The 27,621-nt window shown below is 55.1% G+C and overlaps 3 protein-coding genes across 5 annotated transcripts in view; 1 reads left to right on the top strand and 2 right to left on the bottom strand.

Moving 5' to 3' along the window:
* Positions 1-8,265, top strand: part of ITPR3 (inositol 1,4,5-trisphosphate receptor type 3) — a 39,220-nt gene extending 30,955 nt beyond the window's left edge. The window contains exons 47-58 of one of the 2 annotated variants that reach the window (XM_068995738.1): positions 420-530; positions 969-1,161; positions 1,884-2,009; positions 2,465-2,637; positions 2,730-2,894; positions 3,383-3,575; positions 3,958-4,053; positions 4,424-4,548; positions 4,731-4,896; positions 5,787-5,947; positions 6,393-6,554; positions 6,839-8,265. In XM_068995738.1, coding sequence (XP_068851839.1) covers positions 420-530; positions 969-1,161; positions 1,884-2,009; positions 2,465-2,637; positions 2,730-2,894; positions 3,383-3,575; positions 3,958-4,053; positions 4,424-4,548; positions 4,731-4,896; positions 5,787-5,947; positions 6,393-6,554; positions 6,839-6,907 — 1,740 coding nt within the window. In that variant the 3' untranslated portion in view covers positions 6,908-8,265. Of the gene's footprint in view, positions 1-419; positions 531-968; positions 1,162-1,883; positions 2,010-2,464; positions 2,638-2,729; positions 2,895-3,382; positions 3,576-3,957; positions 4,054-4,420; positions 4,549-4,730; positions 4,897-5,786; positions 5,948-6,392; positions 6,555-6,838 lie in introns of both variants that reach the window. The other variant, XM_068995737.1, reaches the window with a different exon arrangement.
* A 445-nt stretch (positions 8,266-8,710) lies between these two features.
* UQCC2 (ubiquinol-cytochrome c reductase complex assembly factor 2) lies at positions 8,711-12,411 on the bottom strand. The gene is made up of 4 exons (XM_068995694.1): positions 12,246-12,411; positions 9,963-10,037; positions 9,574-9,643; positions 8,711-8,889 (listed from the first exon to the last, which is right to left on the bottom strand). Exons 1-4 carry the CDS (start codon positions 12,381-12,383, stop codon positions 8,795-8,797), a joined length of 378 nt encoding a protein of 125 aa, XP_068851795.1. The 5' UTR covers positions 12,384-12,411; the 3' UTR covers positions 8,711-8,794.
* A 1,208-nt stretch (positions 12,412-13,619) lies between these two features.
* IP6K3 (inositol hexakisphosphate kinase 3) lies at positions 13,620-25,896 on the bottom strand. 2 transcript variants are annotated; one of them, XM_068995949.1, is made up of 7 exons: positions 25,779-25,896; positions 22,971-22,974; positions 21,954-22,318; positions 17,760-17,979; positions 16,455-16,627; positions 15,670-15,845; positions 13,620-15,003 (listed from the first exon to the last, which is right to left on the bottom strand). In XM_068995949.1, exons 1-7 carry the CDS (start codon positions 25,894-25,896, stop codon positions 14,551-14,553), a joined length of 1,509 nt encoding a protein of 502 aa, XP_068852050.1. In that variant the 3' UTR covers positions 13,620-14,550. The 2 variants fall into 2 exon arrangements, with proteins under 2 accessions (XP_068852050.1, XP_068852049.1); XM_068995948.1 differs by lacking the exons at positions 22,971-22,974; positions 25,779-25,896 and having other exon boundaries at positions 21,954-22,326.
* Positions 25,897-27,621: the final 1,725 nt, after the last annotated feature.

The raw sequence follows: 27,621 nt of genomic DNA, 5'->3' as shown, positions 1-27,621 counted from the left end.
GGTACAAGCCCACGGGTGTGTGTGCCCTGTTGTGGCGTGACACAGGCTGGTGGCCCTGGAGGGTCCTGCCCTTCCCCACTTCCCCCCTTCCCTTCAGAAAGGAAGGGCCAAGTCCTTTGCTGCTGTTCCTTGTCCAGGTACCTCAGATCCTGACAAGATTCAGCAGGAATATGATTTCCCCGAGGTTTTGTGAGCACTGGTTTGTAATTTGTGGATTAGCAGCACTTGGATGTAATTATTGCAGGGAATCGATTGTCCGTCACCGCGGGGAGCACTCGCACCCCTTATGGAAGCTTTAATTCATTTGCTTTTCCCTGAAAACCTCATCAGCTGTGGGAGATGTTGAGGCAGGTTGTGGAAACAGTCAGATCCAGCTTCTGGCTGGATCCTCATCTCTCCCTTTCCCTCTCCCCGTGCAGCTCAGCCTCAACAACAAGCAGCTGTCGCAGATGCTGAAGTCCACGGCGCCGGTGCAGGAGGAAGAGGAGGATCCGCTGGCTTATTACGAGAAACACACGTCCCAAATCGAGGCAAGACCCCCTGGCTGTTGGCTTTTCAGCCTGCTCGTGGTCCATGAATCCCACCTGGCTCCAGACGCCTCATGTCCAATTATTTTGCACCTGGAGCCATCCCCTCTTCCCATCCCCTCTTCCCATCCCCATGCTGGCAGGAGCATTAGCTCCAGGAACTGAGGGATGAGCAGCCCCCTGGACCCTTCCCTTCTCTCCCAGCAGCAGAGGGATGCAGCTGGTCCAGCAGCCTCATCCTCAGCATGGATCCCCTGTTCCCACACCTCCACTTACCACAGCCAGGGCTGCCCTGCTCGGGGCAGTTTGGGAGCTTTTAAATGAGTGGCTGACAACATTTGGATCCTGTGGAGCGGGAGGGAGGAGGGGAAGACACAGCTGGACCTGGGAAGGAGGAAAAAACCACAGCAGGGCAGGGTCTGAGAGCTCTGCTCCCCGCAGATCGTGCGGCTGGACCGGAGCATGGAGCAGATCATCTTCCCCGTGCCCGGGATCTGCGAGTTCCTCACCAAGGAGACCAAGTACCGGCTCTTCACCACCACGGAGCAGGACGAGCAGGGCAGCAAAGTCAGCGACTTCTTCGACCAGTCCTCCTTCCTGCACAACGAGATGGAGTGGCAGAAGAAGCTGCGCAGTAAGAGCGAGGCAGAGCCTCCCCTGGGCTCCCCCGCTGGGAAACTGGGGAGAATTCCTGCTGGGAAAGGGCTGCACTCCTGGGAATGGTATTGCTGAGCTGCCCGGGCTCTGCAGAGCACCACACACCTGGCAGGGTGCAGGGAGTGAGGGTTAAAATCCCAGGATCCCACAGTCTGAGGTGCACCTTATTCACATTCCCTGGGATTCCACCTTTCAGGTGCCTTCCCCTACGCCAGGGTCTCGTAGCTGCACATGGGAAATAAAACCTGTTTCTCTGCCCCCTGTAGACCTGCTCAGGGGCTTTCAGGGTGGAAATCCTGGCTGTAAATCGCAGGAGCTGAGTAGGGAGTCACACTGTGGATACTGGGATGCAGCTAAGGAGTAGTGCAGCATCTGTAAGGGAGGACAGAGCCAGCCTGATTCCAGTGTGTCAGAGCAGGCCAGAGAGCTGGGAAACCAAGGAATGTGAGCAGAGCCACTTAGAAGGTGCACTCCTCTTCCAGCAGATGAGCAGGAATGTTTTCCAAACACTTCATGAATGTTTTGAAGGAGGTGGGAGGCTGGGTTGGTCTGGGGCCAGCAGCTGCAGGGCATAGAGGGGCAGGGAGGACACAGAGGGTCTGGGATGACACAGGCGGTCCAGGGGGACACAGGGGGTCGGGAAGGACCCGGTTGGCACGAGGCTGGCTGAGGTTTGTGTGTTGCCTCCTCTCCCCCCAGGCATGCCGCTGATGTACTGGTTCTCCCGCAGAATGACGCTCTGGGGAAGCATTTCCTTCAACTTGGCCGTCTTCATCAACATCATCATCGCTTTCTTCTACCCCTATGTGGAAGCCACTTCCATGGGTGAGTGCCCCAGCACCTGCTGCTCCTCGGGGTGGGGGGGAAAGGGATCTTCACATGCAGGAAAACTGGCACTGCCCTCATCCTTGGGCTCCTTCAGGCTCCTAAAACCCTTTCTGCTGGATAAAGGATTGAGTCAGGATTTCAGCTTCCAGCCCTCCCACCCCTTCCTTCTCAGGGAAAGCTCTCTTCTCCTGGGCTGCACTTCCCCTGTGTGTGCAGTGTGGGAAGCAGTGACGGGATACATTCCTGTGGTCAGGCAAAGCCTCCATCACCGACAGTGGTTCTGAGCCCTCGGATAAAAGATGTTGGGGAATGTATTGGTAAAAACCACCTGAACCTACACAAATCTTCACAGTGCAGCAGCAGCATCTCTGATACGAGCTCATTAGTGTGGCTGGGCAGCCTGGCAGCAGCAGTGCCCCTGCCTTCACTGTCCGTGTGTCTCCTCTTCCCAGGGGTGCTGGATTCCCCGCTGATCTCGCTGCTCTTCTGGATCCTGATCTGCTTCTCCATCATGGCCCTGTTCACCAAGCGCTACGGGGTGAGGCCACTGCTGGTGGCCCTGATCCTGCGCTCCATCTACTACCTGGGCATCGGGCTCACCCTCAACATCCTGGGAGCTCTCAATGTGAGTTTTCCACGTGCTGGGGAAGTAGGAAGCTGTCCCGCATTCCCAGAGCACAGCAAACCCCACTCCCTCCCGTTTCTGGCCGTCCCCAGCTGACCAACAAGATCGTGTTCGTGGTGAGCTTCGTGGGCAACCGAGGCACCTTCATCCGTGGCTACAAGGCCATGATCATGGACGTGGAATTCCTGTACCACGTCGGCTACATCGTGACCAGCGTCCTGGGGCTCTTCGTGCACGAGCTCTTCTACAGCATCCTGGTACAATAAACGCAGTGGCTGGGGGGCACAGGCAGCCTGGCTGCTGCCTTGGGAGCTGGAAGGTTCCTGTGACACTTCCCAGGGGCTGATTGATAGCGGAGAGAACAATTCCCTGGGCTCTAATCTTTGCGTGGGCTGAGCTTTCTGCCTCCCGACAGTATCTATTGCTGTCTCTTCTCCTGGTCCTGGGCTGTATCTCTCTCTCTAATCTGCTGTGTGCTTTATCTGGGTCAGCTGGGAGGCAACGTGAGCTGGCGAGGGCAGAGCCAGGGTACATGTGGCCTATTCTTGGCTCTCCTGCTGTGCATAAGTCACTCCATTCTTCTCCGCTTCCCTTCAGTAAGCTGGGAAACTTAAAGGCTTTGTGAGAAAAGTTAGTCAAGGTCTGCTGAGCGATCCAAGATCTCAGGATAAAAGGGGATATAGATAGGCCAGGCATTATCAAGAGAAGCACCCCGCAGCATTTCTTTGCTCCTGGGCCCTTTCAGCTGTTTGACTTGATCTACCGAGAGGAGACCTTGTTTAATGTCATCAAAAGCGTGACGCGGAACGGGCGCTCCATCCTGCTGACAGCCCTGCTGGCCCTCATCCTCGTCTACCTCTTCTCCATCGTGGGCTTCCTGTTCCTGAAGGATGACTTCATCCTCGAGGTGGACCGGCTGCCGGACAGCAAAGCCAAAGGTTGGGCAGTGCTCGGGGTCATGGGACACTGTGGGAGCCTCCGCACACATCTCAGGGTGTGCTGGGTTTAACTGGGTTTAAAAGCCCCACTGGTTTGGGGTCCCAAAGAGGACAGCTTTGTGCTCGTGCTGCACGCAGCAGGGTTTGGGGTTCGTGGTGGCAGAGAAGGGGGCACAGGGCTACAAATGAAGGGTCAGCACTGTGGGGTCTTAACCTTGAGATAAAGCTTCAAAGCCTAGAAAAAGTAGAATACGAGGCAACTTTTCCCCAAGGTTGGCATCTTCCTGGGAGCCTGTGGCAGCAGTGAGAGGGAGAGGTTGCAGAGTGGTTGCAGGGGAGAGGCCCCAGCTGCTCTCACAGGGCTGGGGTCTCTTCCTTGCAGATGATCCCTTGGGGATGCAAAGGAATGTGGAGACCTTCATGGAGTCGTGCAGCAGTGACAAAATCAGCTGCTCTGCTGCACCCACTGCCTTGGAAGGTAAGAGAGCTCCGTGGAAATGCCAGCTCTGTGTGGCAGCGTGGATTTGCCAGCCAGCTCAGGAAAATCCCAGCTTTTCCAAGGTGGAAATTAAATCCGCTTCCTGGGATGTACTGGGCAAGAGGCCTGGCGATTTCGCACTGATCCTGGCATAAAAAATGTTGGGGTAGATTTATTTAATCAGAAAGGAGGTGGGAGCTCCGGGTGCGTTTGGCTGCTGGAGGAGCTGCCGGGATATGGCTGGCTGGGACATCCACACCAGGCAGCTGCTGCTGTGTCACTGTCACTGCAGCTGGAACCATCCCACTGCCAGGGTCTGGGGCCCTGTCTGCGCTCTGAGCCCTGGCTCTGCTCTCCCCCTCCGCAGCAGCAGCCGACCCAGAGCAGTGGGAACGTGCCTGTGACACGCTGCTCATGTGCATTGTCACCGTCCTCAACCACGGCCTGCGCAACGGCGGCGGCGTGGGGGACATCCTGAGGAAACCCTCCAAGGATGTGAGTGGGGACAGCACCTGGGACCTCTTTCTCCTGCTAAACCCTGCTGCATTCACTGCATCCCCCTCCCTGGGAGCCGGGACACATCCAGCTCCATCCCTCACGTTCTCCTCCTCCCCTAACGCCTCAGTGTCACGGGGCTGGGGTGCGAGACACCCAATTCTCCCTCTCATCTATTACAGGAGTCCCTGTTCCCTGCTCGAGTTGTCTACGACCTCCTCTTCTTCTTCATTGTCATCATCATCGTTCTCAACCTCATCTTCGGGGTCATTATTGATACCTTTGCTGATCTGAGGAGCGAGAAACAGAAGAAGGAAGAGATCCTGAAGACCACCTGTTTCATCTGTGGTGAGCACTGGGAGTACAGGAATTGCCCCAAAGCTCTTCCTGCCCTCCCAGGTTGGGGGAAGGAAAAGGATTTCAGCTGGATTCTGGATTTTATTTATCACTGCAAAGCTAGAATCTGTTCAGTGAGGGGTCACTGCACTGGGAGGGGTTTAAACAAGGACACGACTGGAGGGAAATTCTCGCTCTTGTTCCTCACCCTGCTAAGGGGGTGTTAAAATAAAACCACATTGTGGGGTTTTTGTCGCTGTGCATCTCACTGCTGAGACCTTCCCTTGGCCAGTGGGGGAAAAAAGCGACATATCACTGAGGAAATCCAATAGAGAAAATGGGCTGGAATCCTTTCAGTCAGCAGAAGGCATCAAAAAAAAAAAAAAAAGAAAACCCCAGTAAATCTCTCTGCTTTTTCCTTTAAAGATCCTCTGGGTTTACTTTACTGAGCAGAGGCAGGGCCAGCAGGATTTGGGATGGAATTCTTCCCTGTGAGGGTGGGGAGGCCCTGGCACAGGGTGCCCAGAGCAGCTGTGGCTGCCCCTGGATCCCTGCGAGTGTCCAAGGCCAGGCTGGATCGGACTTGGAGCAACCTGGGATGATGGGAGGTGTCCCTGCCCATGGCAGGGGTGGAACTGGATGGGCTCTAAGGTCCTTCCAACCCAAACCATTCCATGATTCTCTGATTCTGTAACTTGAACTGGAAGTCTCCTGAACCCCCAGCTGGGTTGGTTCCCCCTGGTTTGGATGTTTATGTGCTAAATGCCAACTAATTATTAAAAGCACTTGAATGTCGCCTTTGGGAGGGGACGCACTTGGCTGAATTTCCTTCCCCGTGTTTGCTCCTCACTTGCCTCCTCCCCTCCTCCCTGTCCTCCTCCACCTTTCCCTGCTTTTCCCAGGGCTGGAAAGGGACAAGTTTGACAACAAGACCGTGTCCTTTGAGGAGCACATCAAATACGAACACAACATGTGGAACTACCTGTACTTCATCGTGCTGGTGCGGGTGAAGAACAAGACTGACTACACAGGCCCTGAGAGCTACGTGGCACAGATGATAAAGGTACAGGTGCCCTCGGGGCAGCTCCTTGGCTATCCCAACCTGCCTGCCCCAGGAACAAGGGGCTGGCCAAGGAAAAACAGCTCTGGGAAGTCCTTTTGGAAAATACTGACTAATGGTGCCGTGCCTGAGTTCATCCTGAGCTGGTTTTTCCCACATGGTCTCTTTGAGGGTTTGTTCTGTGAGTTGAAGGGTTGAACCAAGCTAGAAGTGGGGCTTCAAGGTGGTTTCGAGGCAAGGGAGGGAAAGGAAAGCAAGGAAGGAAAAACTTCTGCACTTGAGTGTATGAACCAGCCTAGAAACGGACCATTCGTGGAAAAATGACAGATTTTTGCAGAGAGAATTTCTTCAATCCCTAAGCACAGGGAGGCTGCCAGTTAAATCCTTCTTCCCCTCCTCCTCTCTTACCCCTCACCCCAACTCCCCTTGTCCGTGGTCACCTTCCCAGAACAAGAACCTGGACTGGTTCCCCCGGATGCGAGCCATGTCTCTGGTCAGCAATGAAGGGGAAGGGGAGCAGAACGAGATCCGCAACCTGCAGGACAAACTCAACACCACCATGAAGCTCGTGTCCCACCTCACCTCCCAGCTGAACGAGCTGAAGGAACAGGTACGGGAAACGGGGAATTCCCTGTAGGAACCCTCTGTCCTTCTCCGGAGGGCAGGGAGCGGGAGGCAGGACCTGCCCAAGGCAGCACAGTGACAGCACAAGCAAAGGGCTCCTGCAGCTCTTTTTGGGAGGAACTGGGGCCACTTGGGACACGTGGCTTTGGGTAGTGCCTCATCAGCTCAGAGTTTGCTGGCAGAGGCTCAAAGCAGCGCAGACACTTGGGAAGCACATCCAAGAGCAGGAGGGCCTGGAATTGCCTCACCGTGTCCCTGTTGGAATTGCAGATGACGGAGCAGCGGAAGCGCAGGCAGAGGATGGGGTTTGTGGATGTCCAGAACACCATGAACCACTGAGACACAGCTCCAGCCACCGAGGGACTGCACCTGTGTGTCAGCTGAGGAGGCTGCTCCTCCCTGGGCTCCAGGCATGGATTGTCACTGTCTGGGGACAATGGACCACACGGAAAGGGCTTCCCAGCCAGCATCTCCCTTAGAGCGCTTGTAAGCAATGCCAGGAGCAGGGGCTGGCCCGATCCCTCCCCACACCTGGGCCCAGGTGTTGTTCTAACACCCTCGTAGGAAGATAAACCATACAGGACTTTCATTCCTCATTGCAATAACTCTTTATTTTGCAACTGTGGAGGCTTGTATCTTTATCTCCATGCGCTCCAGCCCCTCGGCTGTGGGGTAAGTAGCTGTAGGGCCACACTATTTAACTTATTCCGAGTGCCACTTGTCCCTGTGGATCTTTGCCAAGCAGCCCTCGTTATCTGCTGTGCCTGCTCCACGCTGACCCCTCTCCATTTACAGAATTCTCTTCATCCCGTGGTGCAGTAAAGAGCAGCTGAACTCAAGGAGGTGGATTTAATTTAATTAACTCACCAGATGAGGAGCTGAGCTTGTCCTAGTAGGAACTAAAAGTCTTTTGCCTTCTGTGGACCAAGGATCTTTGGGCAGCAGTAGTGGGAGCCTGCAGCTTTACAGGAGTTCACTGTGAAGGGGTGTCCTGTGTTTTAGTTTCATCTCTGGTGTCATGTTTTATCTGTTGGTTTTGTTTTTTGTTTTTTGTTTTTATTTTTTAGTTGTTATTGTTGTTACTTAAGAACTGAAGTGTAAATTGCCTTAACTAAATTAAACACAGAATCATGTTATAATAAAAACTTCAACGTGGTAAAGAAAGTCCCCTTCCTGTGTGATGGGGCTGTTGGAACAGAAGCACAGAACCACCCCAGGAGCAGAACCCAAACCAGGGCTGTCACCAAAGGTGCTCCCCAGCCCGCTGCTCCCAGCTCCAGGTGTTGCACATCCCATGCCAAACACTGCCATGAAGAGCCACCACGAGCACCAGCCTTGGTTCCCTGAGCTTTGGACCAGAGCCTGCTGCAGTTTCAAATTCTTTCACTGCTTGCCAGGAAATCACTGCTGAAACCTGTAAAAAGGAGCAGCTGTTGGTGCTGTGGAGCCCTGGCACAGCTCTGCTCCAGACACTCATCCTTCCCAAGCCAGCCCCAGCTCCAAGCCCAAGAACAGACACTGATGAAAGCAGTAAAGCTCTAAAAAGGAATAAAAAAGGCCGTAACAGTGAAGTTGCAGAGCACTTGAAATGTGTTTATGGCCCCATCTAGCAGCATGTCATTTAATCCTGCCTTCACCCCTCAGCTCTGCACTAACCCACACCCACCCTCTCCTCAGGCTGGGGGGAATCTGCACAGGGCTGGCTCCTCCAGCAGCAGCAGCAGCTCTGCAGCAGCTGATTGAAATCTCAATTAAACTCGTGCAGTGCCACTGTCACCATGGCAAAGTCACCCTCGGTCCTCTCCGTCTTCTCCGAAGGAAAATAAATGTGATGATTAAAGTTCTCCCTCCCTCCACTGCCCCGGTCCCTGGGCTGACACACAAACACAAGCACAGAGAGGTTTTTCACATCCTCTCTGTTCTCTTCACAAGAACATTTAAAGCTGCACCTCCTCCCTCTGGGCACCTCCTGCTTGTTCCATTTTCTGAGATACAAAGGGCCAGGTCTGACACCACAGAGTTCCCTTCCCTACATTGCTCCAGCATGCATGTGTTAAGCTCTGCCCCAGATTTTCAGCAGGAAAAAAGGAGGCACTAAATATGAAGAATGTACAGGGTAGGGCTGAACAAAAATGCTGTTGCTAAGAGGAATAAGTGGTTTTATTCATCATGGCAACACACGGAGCTTTAGGGATATGTACAGTGGAGAAGCTGAGAGCTGGGCCCTCACTTCGAGTCCTCCTCGGGTTTCTTGGCAGAGAACTTTTCCCGCAGTCTTTTCCACGTCCCTTTTTTCATGTCTTCCATCTGTTTCAGAATGTCTGCAAAAGGGAGACAGAGATGGGGCCAGAGGAAGATAAGGAGGAAAGCAGAGGAATGAAACCCTCTTAAAACAGCTCTGCCTTCCATCTAATTTCCTTCCCTGACTTTTCATCTTAATGAATTTTCATTCCAGGCCCGAGGCGAGGTTGGTTTCCCTTCCAATCAATGCAGGGAGTCTCTTATCACTAACAACTGATACTCAGTTTCCACGCACTGCAATCAAAGTTAGGAACTGGAGCAGAACAAAACTGCTCTGGCTCCCAGCTCTGCCCTTCATAAAGGATGTGCTGAGAGCATTTCTGCACCCGGCCCCTTACCAAGGTCTGACACAGAAGGAATATGAAGGGAATTGGAAGATGGTGGAAGAGAAGCTGAGCCCAGTGTTGGGATGACGTAGCAAACGTGTTCCTTCCACACAGATCCTGCTGTCTGACCCCAAAGAGCCTTTGCAAACCCTCTGCTGCTCCTGCCAGTGCAAAATCCAATTGATTCTTCCCCCCAATACAGAGCTACTCAACTGAATCACTCCTGAACTTACTCCTCATCCAACACCTGACAGAACTGCAGGCAGAACCGGTGCCCTCCAGTCACAGGGACTGAGAAGGGATGCAGGGGGCACCCCAAAGACCAGAATGTCCCTCTCCTCCTGCCCTGCCCTCTCAGCCCAAGCCCAGCAGCAGTACCTGTGGCCAGGATTATCCTGCAGTCCTCCACTGTCACCCCAGTGAAGGTGGTGTCTTTCAGGCGTGGGTACTTCCCAGGAGAGCAGGAAAAGGAGGGAGAGAGACAAAAAAGTCACTTGCAGTGCATGAAAAGGGTACAAACGTCACCAGCTGGCACAGTCTGAGCTGGTTTTCAGCTGGAATTCTGTTCATCCAAAGCAAAAGCCAGGTCTGCCCTGTTCACACAGCAGAGCCCTGTGCAGCTGCCCTGGGTGAGCGCAGGCACTGCTGCATCCAGCCCTCAGCTGTCCCTCAGGCAATCCCAGGATCGCTGCCACTCCCAGGAATCCTGCAGCAGGTGGTGGCTCCCCCCCCAAAGAGAGGGCCAGTGGCCAGTGGCAAGCTCTCACCTTGTTTTTGTAGAAGTTGGTGTGGATCCTGACTAAGCTCTCGTACATTTGGTCACAGGCCTCGGGGTCAGAGATCTGCAGGGGACACAAGTGTCACACAAGTCTGGTTTGGCACCTCCACAGCAAAAAACCCTCCTCGTTCCGAGGGACAACGGCCACGAAGGAGCAGCTCAGAATTCCCAGTGCACTGCTGGATGCTGCATTCCTGCTGTCCTGCTCCAGCTCTTTCCCCTCCATCTCCCAGCAGCTTGGCCTGCAGGAATAACACCACCTGGGATTTCCAGAATGGATTTTGAACTCTGCATCAGCAAGATCTGACAGTGAATACACAGGGACAGAGAACATTGCTGGCTGGTGCTGTGAAATCTGTGACCCTTCCTGCTCCGAGGCTGCTTCTGTCACCTGCCTCATTGCAGGGAATCACACAGGACGATGTGCCAGGTTAGAAATCCCCTGCAGGGGGCTCAAAATAGCCTGTAATTGATTAGGGAAATCAGCACAAATGACAGCGAACAGCTTGGAGGGTAACTGGATTTCTATTTCAGTTGGAAGATCCGGCTCATCCTCAACCTGTGCCAGGTTTCTCTGCCTGGCACAGCCCCTGCTCAGCTGCTTTTCCAGTCTACAATGTTTTTCCTGGGTTTTTTTTTTTTGTTGTACAATGAGCCCAACTCGACCAGAACTCAGTGTTGCTGCTCCATGAATGGTTAAAACAGTTCCAGAGTAAGAATAACATCAGCAGAAAGGTGTCAGGATGAAGTAGGAAGAGTAAGGAAAAGCTCTCCTCGTTCAGCAGGGCTGCAGGAGAGAGGATACAGGGAGAGCCACTGCCAGGTGTGCACAAATCCCACTGCAGGTGGTCCCTACCTGGGTCCTGCAGCCCCATCCCAAACACCCCCTGCCAAGGCTCCAGCAGATCCAGCCATTAAAAGGGTGGCAAAACCAGCATCCCACCCCGGGAAATCCAGCAAATCTCATTCCATCAGATTGCTAAAAAGGCCCCGTGGCTCTAGTTCCCCTCTCAGAAGCTCCTCCTGCCAGCACATTCAGCCTCTCTACACACAAATTGCCACCAGTGCTGCAGGCATCAATTCAGATTTCCAGGATCAGTGGCAGCTTTGGGATTTTGGAGCCAACTGGTGCAACTCATTAAGCTATCCTGAGCATATGGAAAAGCAATAAACCCTTCCCAAAATGTCTGCTGCAGACTATTCTGGTCACCAGTACAGGATTAGGAGCCTGTAATGGCCCCTTGAGGTCGAACACGCATCTCTGGAACAATGTTTTTATGCTAAGAAAGGGCACATTTGCATTCTGCAGCAGCACCTCCGTGCCTGGGAAGGTCTGCAGCCAAGTCAGGCATTGGATTCCCTAATTTATTTCAGCAGCAAAGCCTAAACTCGAACAGAATTACAGCTGGAGGCGGAATTCAATTGTACAACCGCTGCATTCCATCAGTGTCAGGCAGTGCTGCAGCATCCCATCATCCCATCCTCGGGGCAAGGAGATCACAGGAATTAACTGCATTCCAGCACGGCTGACAAACTCCCAGAGCTCTGTACCCCACTCCCACAACCACGGGGGTGGGCTTCTCCAAAGTATGTGGTGTAAAGGGTGCAAGAACTGGGTACAAACCAGCTGTCCTGAGGGGAAAAAAACCAGCTGTCCTGGGTACAAACCAGGTGTGCTGGGTACAAACCAGGTGTGCTGGGTACAAACCAGGTGTGCTGGGCACCAACCAGGTGTCCTGGGCACAATACTCTTGTCGCAGGTACAAACCTGTTGTCCCAGGTACAAACCCAGTGTCAAGGGCACAAACCCGGGTGTCCTGGGCACCAACCATTTGTCCCGGGTACAAACCACTGACCTGAGCACAACCTGCAGTTTGCCCCGCGGAGGCACAAGCCCGTGGCCGGCATTCCAAAGGCTTCCCGGGATGTGCGCTCCAAACGCTTCCCGGGATGTGCGCTCCAAAGGCTGCCGAGCGCTCGCACTCCTGCCCTGCCCGGAAGGAGCCGGGAGGAGCCGGGAGGAGCAGGACAGCATCACCCCTGGGGTTCCCCTTCCCTCCCAGCTCAGGATATCCATGAAGCCCCAGGCAGCCCCGAGCACAACCTCCTCCTGGCGTGCAGCCCCGAGGCAGAGCCGCGTGTGAGCCGCAAACCCCGCGCTCCGTCCCCGGCCCCTCAGAGCCCCCTCAGAGCCGCCCCGGGCCGCTCCCCGCGCCCTCCCAGGCCGGAGCCGCGGGGTTGCCGCCCTGCCAGCCGCCCTCCGGCCCCTCACCGGCGTGTTCTCGCCCTCGCGGAAGGCCTGCGCCACCCGCTGCCGCAGGAACGCGCCCAGGTCCCGCTGCCGCTTCGTCTCCTCCACCGGCCACTCCTCGCAGAGCCGCAGGAAGCGCCGGTACCGGCTGGCGGCCATGGCGCCGGGTCACGTGTGCCGCTCACGTGGCGCCGCCGCCGGGTCACGTGGGGGGCGCGGGAGGGCGGGAATGCCTGAGGGGGGAAGGTGCTGCCCGCAGCGCCCGCTGCCAGCCTGTGCCCGATCCCCGCCTTGCCAGGGCGCTGAGTGCCACATCCGGGCCATTCTTGGACGCCTTCAGGGGTGGGGACTCCAGAACCACCCTGGGCAGCCCCTTCCAAGGCCTGGCCGTCTTTTCCGTGGGGAAATTCCGACCTGAACCTCCCCTGGCCCAGCTTGAAGCCGTTCCCTCTCCTCCTGTCCCTGTTTCCTGGGAGCAGAGCCTGACCCCCATCTGGCTCTCCCCTCCTGTCAGGGACTTGTGCAAAGCCACAAAGTCCCCCCTGAGCCTCCTTTTCTCCAGGCCGAGCCCCTTTCCCGGCTCTGTCAGCCACTCCTGGCGTTCCAGACCCCTTCCCAGTTCCCTCAGCTGCTCCTCATAGGATTTACAATGGTTTGAGTTGAAAGGACCTTAAATCCCATCTCATCCCAGCCCCTGCCACGGGCACGGACGCCTTCCACTATTCCAGGTTGCTCCAAGCCGTGTCCAACCTGGGCACTCGGAGGGATGGGGCAGCCGCAGCCACGCTGGGCAGGTGTATGAGGGGTAAGAAAGGAGGGCATGGTGGGCTTTTTATAATTATTCAGCCAACAAGTTGTTGTTTGCTGTGCAACAGTGAAGAGTGAGGGGCTGCCCATGGCTGTGGTGTCACACCCAGACCCCTTCTCATCCATCCCTTATCCCACCCGTGTCCTGATGGGCACCAGCGAGAGGCTCCGCAGGATGCTCAGGTGGCTCTGCACAAACTCGTCCACAAAGCCACAAAATCTTATCACAGACTTCTCACGTGAGCCAGGACAATCTGGGGCTCAGTCCCTACTGAAATTGGGCGTTTGTGGCTTTTTTTTACGGTTTGTGGTCAAGCAATAATGTGAACAAGAGTCTTCCCAGGTGGACTCCAGGCCAAGCAAAATACACAACTGGGCCAGATGTCTTAAATTTTCCAGCTATAAATTACAGCAGCTCCCCAGCTTTCTGCTGTAAATCCAAGTGAAGAGTCTCCCTTGGGATCTGGTGGATCCATCAAACCTGTGGAAATAACGACTCTCTTAAAAAATTACAGGCTTAAACAAGGGATAATGTCCCTCAAGGATGCTGCAGGAGGGAAAAAGAGATGGACAGTGGTGGGAGTTACTTCCACAATTTTATTTATATCCCCACTCCCCGGTAGCGGAGTTCTGTAGCTCTATTCCTTGTGCAAGGAGTTCTCCTTCAGGTTTCCCACACCATGCAGGAAGGAATTGCATTTGTTCCATCATCATCATCATCAAATCTGTCCACAAAAGCTGTAAACATTATTTTTAAGAGTCTTTTGTGACTGTCTCCTTCAAACACGCACACGCAGACACACACGCAGTATTTGTATCAAAGAATTTCTGGGTGACCTTTGATGTCCAGTCCCTGACTCAATCTCACACTTTTTTTCTTTTTTTTCTGTTTGTTTTTTTTTTTAAGCAAAAAATCCCTTGATGTGAATGTTTTTTGTGGCTGATAGCTGACAGAGAGTCATCGCATTCCCGTACTTCCAGCCCCAGTGGAGCCTCTTTCCTAGAAAATCCGTGGGAAATTCCCTGTTACAACCCCACAGGGATTAAAGCTTGGCAAGGTGCAGCTCTTGGTCTGAGTGTCTGAATATGTGCACAGAGAATCCCGACCAGGGGCACTGGGAATGTTGGAGGAGCAGGAGCAGAAAGGGAAGCTCCATCCGTTCGTTCCTGCCCCAAAGCCCCTCCTCCCGCTCGGCTGCGGGGCAAGCAGCTCCTGGTTTATCATTAAGACTCTTCCCAAGTAATGCTTGCTTTGGCTCACAAATAAATCAAGGACAGCAGTAAAACCAGAAAGGAAAATAAATCTTCTGATGGATGGCAGAGAGAACAGATTCTTCCAGCTCTCTGCTTTCCACGCTTCAGCTCAGCGACAGCACACGGAGAGTTCTCAGCACTTCCCGAGTTATCCGTGCTCGTTCCATGCCACATCCAGCAGCTGGAGGGTCCTACACAGCCAACCCCAGGCAGGATTTTCAGGGCTATCGGTCACTAGGAAATCCAGGCCGTTTCACAGAAATTCTCATTTCCCTTCGGACAGGTTCTGAAGGATTTTGATGAGGTTCTCCAGGCCAAAAATGTAGCCCTGGTCCGGCCCGTCGTGCAGGGTGGGGTTGGGATTGCTCTTGGAGCCTTTGAAGGTGGTGTGGGCAAAGTCTATCATCCTCACATCCACCCGCGAGGGGTTCGTGCCGTGAGTTTTTGGGAAGGGGAGGTGATGATCCGCGCTCTCCTTGTGCTCCTGTCCGTCGTAAATGATGAGGAGGGAGCTGGAGTAGAACCTGTAGGAGCTTTGCTTCCTGATCACCGAGAGCAGGGCCTTGAGGCGCAGGATGATGGGCTCCAGCAGGTCCGTGCGCAGCTGGTTCCCGTTGCACAGGAACTGCCGCAGGGTCTGCTGGAATCCCTCCGGGGAGAGCTTCCTCCCGTAGTATTTGTCTTTGCACAGGAAATGGCCAGTGTCTGCTTGGTAAACCTGGAAGGGAGAGAGGAATAATTCCTAAAACACCTGAGTTGCAAGGGATTCGCTACGGCCACTGAAGTCCAACTGTGCTCATAGGAAGATGCCAGAGATCAGAAAGGGACACGGGGTTGGACTTTTTATATTTTGCTTTCTATGTGCCTACGCTCGTTACTCTCATAATTATCCTTCAGGCAGGGTTTTGAAACCTGTTTGAGAATAGTGAGTGAGGGAAATGGCTGGTTTGGGTTTCCAGGAGGAAGGGTGAGGATTTCCAGCAGGAGAAATTTAGCCCAAAATGAACCCCTGGCTCTCACAGCTCCAAGATGGGGCGGCTCAGTGAAAGCACGAGTGGGGCAATGTGGTGCTTTTTGGGGTCTTTATGGGCAGCAGCCAAGAGCTGAGCAGGAATCTGTGTGTCAAAGCAGCTTCTCGGACGGGGTAAATGGTTCCAGCTGCTCACACTGGTGGCAGTGGCACAGAGAAAGGGTCACCCTAAATGTGCCATATTTAACACCCTCTCTGAGAGGACACAGAGCCAAGTGACCCCTTCTTACAACCCATGTTTGGGGAGAAGAGAGAATAAAACCACTTCAGTTCACACCAGCCAAGAACCCCTGGAGACTCCAGCTTGGTTCCAAGCCGTGTGTGGGACACACGCCGAGGGGATGGAGGCTTTACCTGCATCCCGCAGATGCGCACGCCCAGCGATGCCGAGGTGCTCTGCTCACACTTCTTGATGTGCCGGGCTTTCTTCTCTTCTGAGGCATCATCTCCGTGTTGCCGAGTCCCCATCTTCAGGTCCAGGATGCAGGGATAGCTGTACTTGGACACGACGTTTTCCAGCAGGAGAAACTCTGAGCACGAGTTAAGGGAAACCCGATACTTTTAAATTCTAATTGAAAGAGGCCTTAAATCAAAGCAACTGCTGACACTCTCCATAACAGCTCACAACTGTAATGAGACTTTCTGAGCCAATTTCTCTGATGTGTCATTGCTATGGGCCTCTCGCTGCCAATTCCAGTTAATTTACTGTACTACAGCCCTACCAATTAAAGCCCCAACAGCTCCATTCTCCGGTGACACTGTAGCCCTGGGCTGTCACTCCGACACCTTCCCTCGGTACCGAGCTCGCTCCGGTGGGTGGGGGAAGTTGTTAAACTCTATTACTCACATGACTGGTGGGTAATGAAGTGTAATAGGGAAATAAAAGGCGAGGCAGCTGCTAATTCCTGTATAGTTGTGTTTTTAAATGCATGCCAAGGGGATCCTTGACTTCTGCTGAGAACTCTTTATGGGAAATGGGTGTTGTTTTTTTTTTAAACAGCAGCAGAAGGTAACAGAGAATATTCCTTATCTTCCCAGAGTCTGTGCAGAGGAGGGGATGCATCCCCCTGCAATAAACCCTACGTTGATTTCCTGTTGTGGCCAGGACTGTGCTGGAGGGGAGAGAGGAGAAAGGATACGCTGAAGTTTGTTCTCGTTATGCTTGGAGGACATGCGGTTCAGGTGCTGCCGGTGACAGTGCAGTCCCCAGGGGTTGTAGCTCTTCCTTTCTGGCTGCTTTCCATTTGCATCTTCCAAAAGGGAATCGGTGTGGTACTGAAGGTCTGTCCTCAAAAGCTTCTTCCCAGGGCAGCTAGACAAAGCACACAAAGGGACACGTCGGGTTTATGAGCTCCAGAGGAGAATATTCCCTTCCCTCTTTTTTTTTTTTTTTTTTTCTGTAGAGCCTCGAACTTGATAAGGTGGATTTTCAGGGACTCTCAAAAGGAAACATATTGATCATGGCCAACCTGCAGAGATCCTTTGTTACTCCATAACAGTAATTTTCAGAAAGCCAGCTATTGCTGCCTGCCAATACTTTTTTTGTCATTATAATTCAAAGTGGTTGAATTACAATTTCATGGCTCCCATGAAAAGCCATTCACAGCCCCAGCAGCCAGGGATCTCTATTTATCCACCTAATGGGCACAGCACAGGCAAATGGTCCAACAATGGGAATGATTCCCAATTTGGAGGGGCTGGCTCCAAGGAGGGGAGGGAGGGACAGAGTGATGAGGAGATCTGTTCTCCTGGGGGGGGGGTCATTCCTTGGTCTCGCTCATCCCAACTCCAGCACTCCCATCGCTCCAGAGGCAGCGGCTCCATGGCAGGGATATTCCACCTTCAGTCCCAGCTGGCCCAGGGCTGCTCTGAACCAGTTTGGGATGAAGGATGTCCTGCAGAAAACCTCAGTGAAACGGAGGTGCTGGGAGCACTGGGTGCCTTACTGGGAGAGCTCTGGGATGGGGCAGGATGGGATGGGATGGGAAGGGATGGGATGGGATGGGATGGGATGGGATGGGATGGGATGCGATGCGATGGGATGGGATGGGATGGGATGGGATGGGATGGGATGGGATGGGATGGGATGGGATGGGATGGGATGGGATGGGACGGAAGCCCCTCTGTTGCCAGCAGAGGGACATTCCATGCTGACTTTTCTCCCGGGGCCTCCCTCTCCTGGAGCATGCTGTGCTCCAAGGAGTGGGGTTTAGAGCAGAATTTGAGGCAGATATTTGAGCAACAACATCCCAGATCCCCCCCAGTCTGTCCCCAGAACTACACACACAGGGCTTGGCTCTGCTGTTCTGCACCTCAGCTGGGCACTGCTTTTGCCCTGAACCCAGAGCTGGGCCACCAAACCCCTCCCAGACCCACCCCAAACCCCACCCCAGCCCAGTGGCAGATGCCAGCCAGGAGGTTTGCAGGGAGTGACAGACCCTCACCTTTCTTTGAAGGTCTTGGTGACCTGGCTGTGGCTCCACTTGACGAGCCCGTGCTCACTGCTGGCACTGGCCGTCCACTTGCATTTGTGCCATAAGGTGACCGCGGGGTCACCGCCGGCGCTGTCCAGGCGGCCACAGCTGTCCGGCTGCCCCAGGCCGGGGCTGGCAATCAGGGTCAGGTTGCCAAGGCTGTCCTTCTTGAGGTGCACGGACACGATGCCTGGACAGAGGGGAAAACAAACGAGCCAGAGATGAGCCCAGAGATGAGCCCAGATGAGCACAGAGGCCTGGCCACCACCTCGCCACCACCTCGTGGTTTTGGTGGCCTTTTACTGATCCCACTCTGATTTCAAGCCAAATAAACACATTTAGTCTGAGTCTCTGGAAAATACTCTCAGGATTTTCAAGTGTCCCCCCTCTCGAGGCTCAGTTTGAAACCTGTCTCCTCTGAACCCCACATTCCTTTGTCCCCCACCCTTCTGGGCTCTGCTGTGCCCCGGGTGACCCAGAAAAGCCCCCTGCTCCAGATCAGGAGCTCTCAGCTTATTTATCACAAGGGATTTAAGTGCTTTTTAAAGAGCACAAGGCTGGAAACACTTTTCATTGGCAGGAAGCAAAGGGAGGGTTAGGGACAAGGCATTTTCCAAGGACACCCAGCTTGCCAACTGCTTCCTTTAATTGGAGAGCCCAAGGAGCAGGGCAGGGATGTGGCCATGGGCTGGCAGTGCTGCCCACACATTGTCGTGGTCGTGTCCTTCCCCCAGCACCAAGGACCAGCACCCAGATATCCCACAGAGGGCTGGCTTGTCACACGTCCAGTGTTCGTGCGCGACAGGGACCAGGACTGTGACCGGAGGTTATTTTTTTTCCACCCCGAGTGCTTAAAACACCATTCTGCATTTGAACATTCCAATTTTCCCTGACTCTGACAGGAATCACAGGGCTCAAATGCCAGCCAGTCCACCAGCCCAGTGCGAGCCCATCCCTGGCACGGGGCCGGCTGTCTGTGAGTCTCAAGTGACAGCGCAGGAATGGCCACGGATCGCTCTGCAGCCGGCTCTGACCTTTCTGGGAAAGGCTGATAACGCCACTCGGCTCCCGCAGCTCCGCAGGGCCGCCTGAGCCTCCCCACGCCCCGGGGGCGTCGGTGGAGCACGGCCCTTTAGGGCTCGGGGTCCTGTAGCTCTCAAAGAGGACAAGGACCAGGGGCAGGGCTGTGGGACCAGGGGCAGGGCTTTGGGACCAGGGGCAGGGCTTTGGGACCAGGGGCAGGGCTGTGGGACCAGGGACAGGGCTTTGGGACCAGGGACAGGGCTGTGGGACCAGGGACAGGGCTGTGGGACCAGCACAAGCAGCACTGGAAAGAGCCCAGCTGGGGACACAGGGAGCTGGGCTGGATCCAGCTGTGCCCAGGGGCTCTGCTGGGCATGTGGGGAGCTGGGCTGGATCCAGCTGTGCCCAGGGGCTCTGCTGGGCATGTGGGGAGCTGGGCTGGATCCAGCTGTGCCCAAGGCATCCTCACTGGGTCAGCTGGGCATGTGGGGAGCTGGGCTGGATCCAGCTGTGCCCAGGGGCTCTGCTGGGCATGTGGAGAGCTGGGCTGGATCCAGCTGTGCCCAGGGGCTCTGCTGGGCATGTGAGGAGCTGAGCTGGATCCAGCTGTGCCCATGGCATCCTCACTGGGTCAGCTGGGCATGTGGGGAGCTGGGCTGGATCCAGCTGTGCCCAGGGCATCCTCACCAGGTCCGCTGGGCATGTGGGGAGATGATCTCAGCAGCTCAACAAACAGTTCTGCTCTCCCAAGCAAAGGTGCCAAAGCAAATAAACGTGCAAAGCCCCTTCTTTCCATTTCAAGTGCGATTACAGTGAGCAAACACCGACACAAGGCTTTGCCTCCTGTGCCAGCCGGGTTCTGCTGCCTCAGAGGGGTTTTCCCACCTGAACTGTCCCTGCAGCCACCCCTGCTGGGCTGGGGAGCCCATCCCTCACCGGGTCCTGCACCCCAAAACCCTGGGTTTGGATGCTTTTCCCTCCCTTTGCTCACCACAACCATTCCTGGGCCCTTTGCTGTACAATCAGCATTTTTGTGAACGGGCTAGGCTAAACAGGCTGAGTTTGCACAAAAATGGGGGGAAATCTATCCAAGCTGCTCTGCCAAGGGAGCTGAGGGGCTGCAAACCTTCATTAGGGGCAAGGAATATTTTTAGTCCTCCCAGCCCTCTGTGGCGAGCTCAGGGAGTTCCATCTTTCTCAGGCTCCAGCATTACCATTTCCCTAAGTCCCATTCTTAAAAAATCCATATTTCTGAGATCTAACAAATCTCCTCTCAGCCTGGATGCCTGCTTCAGATTTTCAGGGGATGTAGGCAGGGGAAAAGAAGAAGAAAAAAAAAAAAAAGCCAGTGTGTCTTTTGCCTAAATCAAAGCCTTTTTCATTTAAAAAAGTCACTGGGAGGCGACCGGAGCCCTCGATTCCAAACACCATAACCTTAAAAACTGTCCCAGTTCCTGGCTGCAGTCAGCAGGGCTGTGCTCATTTGCATAGTGCTGACGGGCTGGCCCCAAAAAGTTTATATATAGTGTGCAAGTAAGAGTTGTTAAATATGAACCATTAACATGAAAATTAATGGGGAGATTTTCAAAGGCGAGAACCGAGCGTTAAATTGGAAGGGAATGTGATCCTCTCCCCCCTCCCAGCTGGAAATTCAGTCTTCAAAAAACCTACAGCTCAGCCTGAAAAGTGCTTTTTGTTTCCCAGGGTGGTTCCACGGTGGTTTGCACATGTCCTGCCATGACCTCTGCATGGCAGACACCCCCCAGAGCTCCTCCTTTGCTGCAGCGGGACATCTCTCAAAAACCTTTGGGTGCCTGTCTGTGCTGGCCTTTGGTGTCACTGACACCCCAATCCCCCTCCTGCTGGCACCAGCAAGGAGCCAGAGGGTATTTCTGGATGCTGTCACCATGCTGGTGGCATCCCAGAGGCTCTCAGGAGGTTTCACTCTGTAACTCTGCCCTGGTGGGTTTATTTTTGTATTTACAAGCACATTCATTTACTGCCGAGAGCGATGGGAACCTGAGCAGAACTGGGCTGGAAAACAAGCCCAGCATCCCCCTGAGAGCTCAACTGGGGCAGGCAGGGCCTTCAAAGGGGATAAAAGTCGGTCTCAAGGTCAGCAAACTGCCTGACATGGGTGAGGTGAGCAGGAAAAGCCACGGGCTCGGGGTGAGACTTGAATGGTATTTGGTCCCCATTGTAGCAAATGTCATCATTACACAGAATGTCCCCATGGCACAGAATGTCACCATTACATAATGGTCCTGGGGCTGTTCCCACAGCCCAAGAATAGAGATGAGGTACATGGATATGTGTGAACGGGGGATGGCACCACCAGGATCATCCCCCTGGATGCTCATCCCCCTCATCATCCCCATGGGAAAGCGTTGCACCTCTTTCACTGCCTGGCAGCAGGGCTGGGACAGCCAGGAGAGGAAAAAACCCGTGAGCCCAATGCCAGAGTGGAGGAGAATTGCTTTTTAATTACCCCTCATCATAAAACTCTCTGGGATTTGAAACAGGAGGGGAAAAGACAAAAAGGTTTGAACAACCAGGGCACCCCTGGACTGGTTAAACTGGGACTGTCCAACAGCTTTATCAGTGAGAGCCCAGCGCTGCAGCATCAAACCCCAGCTCCTGCCAGAGGAAACCGCTCAGAGGAAACTTTTCTCCCTTAAGCATCTTTTTAATATTGTCCCATAAATCTGCAGAGGCCCCTGACTTTCTGGGAAAGGGAGAGATTGGGCTGGAAGCGCTTTGGAGCCGTGGCTGACTGAGCTCTTTTCTGTAACACCGAAGGACCAAGAGATATTTTAAGTTTTTACGTGACAACCGAGCTTCTCGCCTCCCCCAAAAGCCAGGGTCAGGAGCTTTATGAGCAGCACAAGTCTGGCAGTAAAAGCAGAAAATACTGAGGGGATAAGAAAGAGAAGGGAGGGAGGATGTCTTAAAAAAATACTGGTGCTGCTCTCCCAGTGCTGCTTTCCAGGGGCTGGGCTGAGAAATCCAGCTGGGAATGGGGGCAGGGATGGGGCAGCAAGCGGAGGGATGGGCAGGAGAATCCTCTGTGCCTAGAAAGGTCTCACCTGCAGCAGCTGGGGGTGCTTTTCAGGACGGCGAGTGCTCTGTAGCTCCCCTTACCTTTGTACTGAGGCGTGAACTGTCTCATGGCCAGGGGCAGGGACTCGTAGAAGCTCAGCTCCTGCGACACCAGGGGCTTGCAGATGGTGTGCTCGTCGTAGGTCAGCATGCTCGTGTGGCCGCCCACCTGGTGCACGAAGGGCTGCAGCAGCACGGCAGCCCTGCCCTCGCCAGGGCCCAGGGGGCTCTGACCCACCATGGTGCCAGGCACAGCCTGAGCCCCTTCAGCAGCAGCACACGGAGGTGGGAAACACCGGCTGGGGTGGGCAGTGCTGGGCCAGTTTTCACTCACGCCGGGACGCTTTTCACCCACTCTGGTATTTCCCCCACGCTGGGATTTCCCCCACGCTGGGTTTTCCCCCACGCTGGGCTTTCACCGGTGAAATCTGCAACAAAAAGAGGGAATGAAGGAATTAGAGGAGAAGGCTCACCCAGCAGCCGGGTGGGGATGAGATCTGTCAGTGCCCAGGGGCTGGCAGGGAGCCCCAGGCTGACACACAGAGTCCAGGAAAGCCCCAATTTCAATGTGTTAGGGACAAGGGACAGCGATCAAGAAGAGCTGTGAATTAAAGCAGCGGCCTCATCAAGGCAGCAGGATCAGGGATTCCTTGCAGGTTACTGACACCCTGCACTGATGCTGTGCAACAGCCCCAGTTCGTCCCACAGACCATGGCAGGACGGTCCCAGGCCTTCCCTTGGGCATTCCCTGCCCAGGAGCGTTGTTACAAAGCCCCTGCACGTCCCCAGGCACTCGTCAACCCTACAACGCTGTGGGTGGGCTGAGCAACAGTTTCTGCACCTTCCACAGAAACCTCAGTTTGGGCCATTCCCTGGAATTTAACACCGGAGCAGCAGCAGGAGCATTTCCTTCCAGGCTCACACACACACACACACGGGGGGATGTGGATGCGTCACACCAGCACCCACAGGGTTCACACCCAGCTCTCCACCCTGCCCTGCACCCAGCAATAGATCCATGCCTGATCCCAGAAATTCCTCCTTGATTCTGACAGCAACAAGTCTCGGCTCTAAAGCAGCGACGTAGGAAAATCACGGAGCACATCCGTGGTATGTCCTCAGCAGCAGCGCCCATCAACACCCACTCCTTCCCTCATTCCTCACAGGAAGCCCATGGATGACTCTTGGACGTCAGGAATTGAACCCCACAGGCACCCAGGAAGACAAAAAGGAGCTGATGTTGGTGCTGGAGCAGCCTGGCTTCACACCAGAGATGGACACTCCACATCCCAAACTCACAGGGATGGGAAAAAAGGATTAAAGTCATCATTTGAGGATGGGTCCATGTGAGCACAGGCCCTTTCTCCTGATTGCTCCAGCTTCAGCACAACCTGGGGAGTTTTGCACCCTGTTTTTGCCAGCAGAACCCCAGTGCAGGGGACAAGAACGCCTTTGGAAGCTCCAGTTCTGCCAGGAAAGCCTCCAGGATGCGCTGCCAGGTGAGCAGCTCCACCCCTGCCAGCCCCACGGGCCAGAAGTGACCAGGGCAGCGCTGTCACCCCTCCTTGAGCAGGAACCAGGGAACAGCACAGGGATGGTGGCACCTCCTGGAGGCACCCGGAGCTTCCCATTGTGGGCACGGGCTCTGTGGGAAGGGCAGCTCGGGCTTTCCCTGGAGCCAGCGCTGAGCCGGGAGCCGGATCCGCTGGCACACAGCGTGTTCCCCATCCTGCAGCCAGGAGCCAGAGCTCAGGAGGTGGACTCGGTGATCCTTCTGGGTCCCTTCCACCTCTGTGATGCTTAAATCTCCCCTGCCCCTCCTGCTGGGATTAACCCCCAAGGAAAAAACACCTGGCGCAGGTGCCCGCTTTGTTTCCCACCTGGAGCAGTGGGATGGAGTGGGCTGAAGGCAGGGAAGAACCACTCCCACGCACCTCCGAACGCACCAGCAGCTCCCCAGGGTGGGGTTTTTCCCGTCCCATTATTCCTCTTTGTGGAGGAATTCCTGCTCTACAATTACCTTCCCCGGAGGAACAAAGCCAGGCCCCCGAGCCGAGCGCTTTCCAGCCGGGAAGAAAGCGGCTCCTCCGAGCCTTCCCGGGCGGTAATGAAAGCATTCAGCATTTTGTTAAGTTGTGGCAATTTTTAAAGAGGATTTTCTGCCTCAGGAGCCGCAGGTTTGTTGTGGTTTGTTTTGTGCGGCTTTCCCCCCGCCTCCCCTCTTCCTCCCATCATCAAAAAGAAGGAGAAAAGCCAAAAGCAAGCGGATTTGTCATAACACCTCTTTGGAGCAGGGAACAACACGACTTAAATCCTTTCTTGCTTCCGAGACAGTCCAAGGCTGAGCCTCAGCTGACACAACCCCCTGACAGCTCTGGCAGCCTTGGCATTGCGAAGGGACTTGGGGAGAAAAACATCCACAATTTGATAAAGCTCCGAATGTTTCCTCCCAAGCCAAACTCGGCGCAGGATTTGCGGTAGGAGAAGGAGGCTCTTTTCTGGGAGTTTCAGCTGGGAAGCAGCTCATCCATTCGGAGCAGATAAATGTTCCTGCAAACACTGAGCTCCCCTGAAACAAGACACTCGAAATAAATCACTTCCACTGGCTCAAGGCATCGCAAATGCCAAGAGATATTTACGTCACTAAAAATACGCGGAATTACAGATAAATCCGGACCCTCCAAGCAAAACCAGAATCCGTCGGTGTTTTTCCCCCCAGCTAAAGGAAAAGCAGTTCAGGTGCTGCAGGTGGAGGTGAGCCAGGAAATATCGGGGAAGGAGAATGTGGAGGATATTTCTCTGCATGGAAGAGAAACATTCCCTTCTCCAGGAAAGGGATGGGGATTTGGAGAAACCATGGAAGGTGTCCCTGCTCCTGGCAGGGCTGGAGCTGGATGAGCAGTGCCCCAGTGTTGGGGACAGCGCTGCTCCCCTGGCACTGTCACCTCCCAGCCCTGCTCCCAGGCAGGGCCAAATGTCAGAGGAGCCTCAGCTGAACAGGTTCTTTATTCCCAACACCAAACCGAGCCAAAAGGAACCAGGCAGATTAAATTCTCTAATCTTTGAGTAGCACCTACTCCATCCCATCCCATCCCATCCCATCCCATCCCATCCCATCCCATCCCATCCCAAACAGGACTCGTGTGGCCCCAGGGGAAATGCACAGCCAGGCTGAGCTGGCTCCTTGTGGCAGAAACACCGGGGAATATTAAAATGCAAAACCTCTCTACGAACAAGATCTCCATGCACAGGCCCTGCTCCCAGTGTCACACCTCATGGCCACTGCCCTGCTCCCGGAGCATCCCAGAGCTCCAAAGTCAGGACCCAAGCACGGCAGGGGCTGCAGATTATTTTCTTTTCTTCATTAAAAGGCAAGAAAAGAACGTGGCTGAGATGTGTGTGTGCACAGCTCCTGGTGCTGGAGCTCACCTGGAGCCCAAACCAGCCCTGAATGGAGCTCCAGAGCTGGCACCTGGGGCCACCAAGGACTCAGTGCCACCACGGACCCGGTGCCACCACGGACCCAGGGCCACCACGGACCCAGGGCCATCATGGGCTCAGTGCCACCACACCCCACAGAAAAGGGCACAGGTTGTCTCACCCCCCTGCCCACTTTCTCCCTTCCACAGCACCTCCCTCCCCTCCACTTCCCATCCAAACACTTCCCAGCCATTCCATGAGCACCACGGAGAACCGAGAGCTCCAGGGGCACTCCAGAGGTTCCCACCAGCCCCGAGCGCTGGCTGTCCCTGCTGCTCCCGTCCCTTCCCGCCAGCCAGAGCCTTCCTGACAACATCCCACCCCCCCTCCAAAGCTGTGTCCATCCTGCCCCGTCCATCCTGCCCTGGAATCCGGCCCGGACCTCACCTGTGGGTGCCGGTGTCCGCCGGGGGCTGCGGCCGAGCCTCGGGGCGCTGCCTGTGCCGAGTTCCTCGCTGCTTCTCGCTGCGGCTCCAGAGGGAGGAATGAGGGAACATTTGGGCATAGCCCGACTGCGTCGGCGCTGGCAGGAGCCCGGAATGTCCAGCTGACATTCCAGCAGGGCTGTGCCAGGGAGAACACCCTGGGTGGGATGGGGAAACAGCCACGTGCAAGGGCTCGGAACAGAGCGAGAGGAGCCGGCCGTGTGCTCCGGCTGTCTTGGGCAATCGGCTCTCCAGGAAAACAACTGGGGATTTGTCCATCTGTTTTCCTCAGAACTCCCCCTCAGCTCGGCCCCCAGCGGGTTTGTCACCTCGCTGCAGAGTGGGCTGACACTGGGAGAGGCCTGGAGCTTCCCAGAGCTCCCAAACCACTGGGAAAAACACCCCAGGGAGAGGCAAGAGGAGAGGGGTGCTGAGAGGGGCTGGGGGACACCAAACCCCCCTTTGTGGCAAAGAAAAGGCTTGGGCAAAGCGGGGCAAGGGCAGGGTTTGCCCAGAGCCAGGCAGGAGGTGAGCGGATCCAGAGCTCCGGCCCTGCCAACAGCCTCGTGCTGGGAAAAGAGACACGTCAGGGCTCAGGAGCCGTGTGGGGAATGGAAAAGTCCCAGGGAGCTTCCTGCCAGGGCCACGCTGTCCCCTGCAGCCACTCAAGGACAGCGTGTGCCCCCCAGGCCCCGCTGTCCTGTCCAGCACGTGCCAAGGGCTCGTGCCAGCCCCTGCACCCCCAAAAAAATGGGATCTACGTGTTTTTTAGGGAATCACAAGGAACATCCAGCCTGGGCAGCAGCCAGGACAAGGAGGGGATGGTGCCCACTCTCACCCCAGGTCCCCAGCAGGAACTTGAGGACTTCAGCAAAGCTGTGCCCAGGCCTGGGCCCCCCAGGGATGCCATGGGGGAAGTGCCGGGGAAGAAAACCTTGCGGTTGGGATAAGGATTGGTGGATGTGGAAATTCTCTGGAGGGGAGAAAACAGGCTCAGGATGAGCAGAGGGATCGAACTGATGGTGGGGGCAGAGGCTGAGATTAAAGACAAGGATGAAAGAAAGACCCAGATTCCCAAGGCCTGGCTTCACTCTGCTGCATGTTGGAATCTGAGTTCAGGAAAGCGCTTTTTTATTTGGGGTTTTATTTTAATAAGGTTGGTTTGGGAAGGAGAAACAGGTCATCTGAGCACTCTGCACAGCCAGACGTGGGGGCTTCTGCTTCTCCTTTCTTCTGTCCCCCGAGTCCAGCTGGTCTTGGTGATTCCTCCTCCTTCTCCAGGGCAGACGGGGCAGGGCAGGGCTCCAGAGCAGCTCCCCTCCCGTGCCCAGCTGGTCCCGACATCCTGCACTTGTTCTGTCCTTCACCTGCTGCAGCCCCCAGCTCCAACAGCCCCCAAAGAGCAGCCAAGCCAGGCTGCAAACCCCAGACGTGCCAGGCTTTAAATCCAACCATCCCAGAGCTGGTAGGAAGGGGCCAGGCCCATGCCGGGGGTCCCTGGGGCTCAGTGAGAGCAGAACTGAGTGCCCAGGTCTGCCTTGGGGCACTGGGGAGCCCAGCACAGTCTCCTGGCAGCACCCACCTGGCAGTGCCCACCTTTCCCCATGGCAAAACCCACCTTCCATCCTAGCAAAGCTCACCTTCCATCCTAACAGAGCCCACCTGTCAGAGCTTACCTTCCCCCCAGCAATGCCTATCTGGCAGAGCCCACCTTCTTCTCTGGCTGAGTCCACCTGGCAGTGCCCACCTGGCAGAACCCACCTTCCATCCCGGCAAAGCTCACCTTTCCCCATGGCAGTGCCCAC

The sequence above is a fragment of the Aphelocoma coerulescens genome, chromosome 26, assembly GCF_041296385.1.
Source record: "Aphelocoma coerulescens isolate FSJ_1873_10779 chromosome 26, UR_Acoe_1.0, whole genome shotgun sequence".
Classification (NCBI taxonomy): domain Eukaryota; kingdom Metazoa; phylum Chordata; class Aves; order Passeriformes; family Corvidae; genus Aphelocoma; species Aphelocoma coerulescens.
The sequence above is the reverse complement of the archived record's forward strand: the minus strand, read 5'-3'. Positions and strand labels throughout refer to the sequence as shown.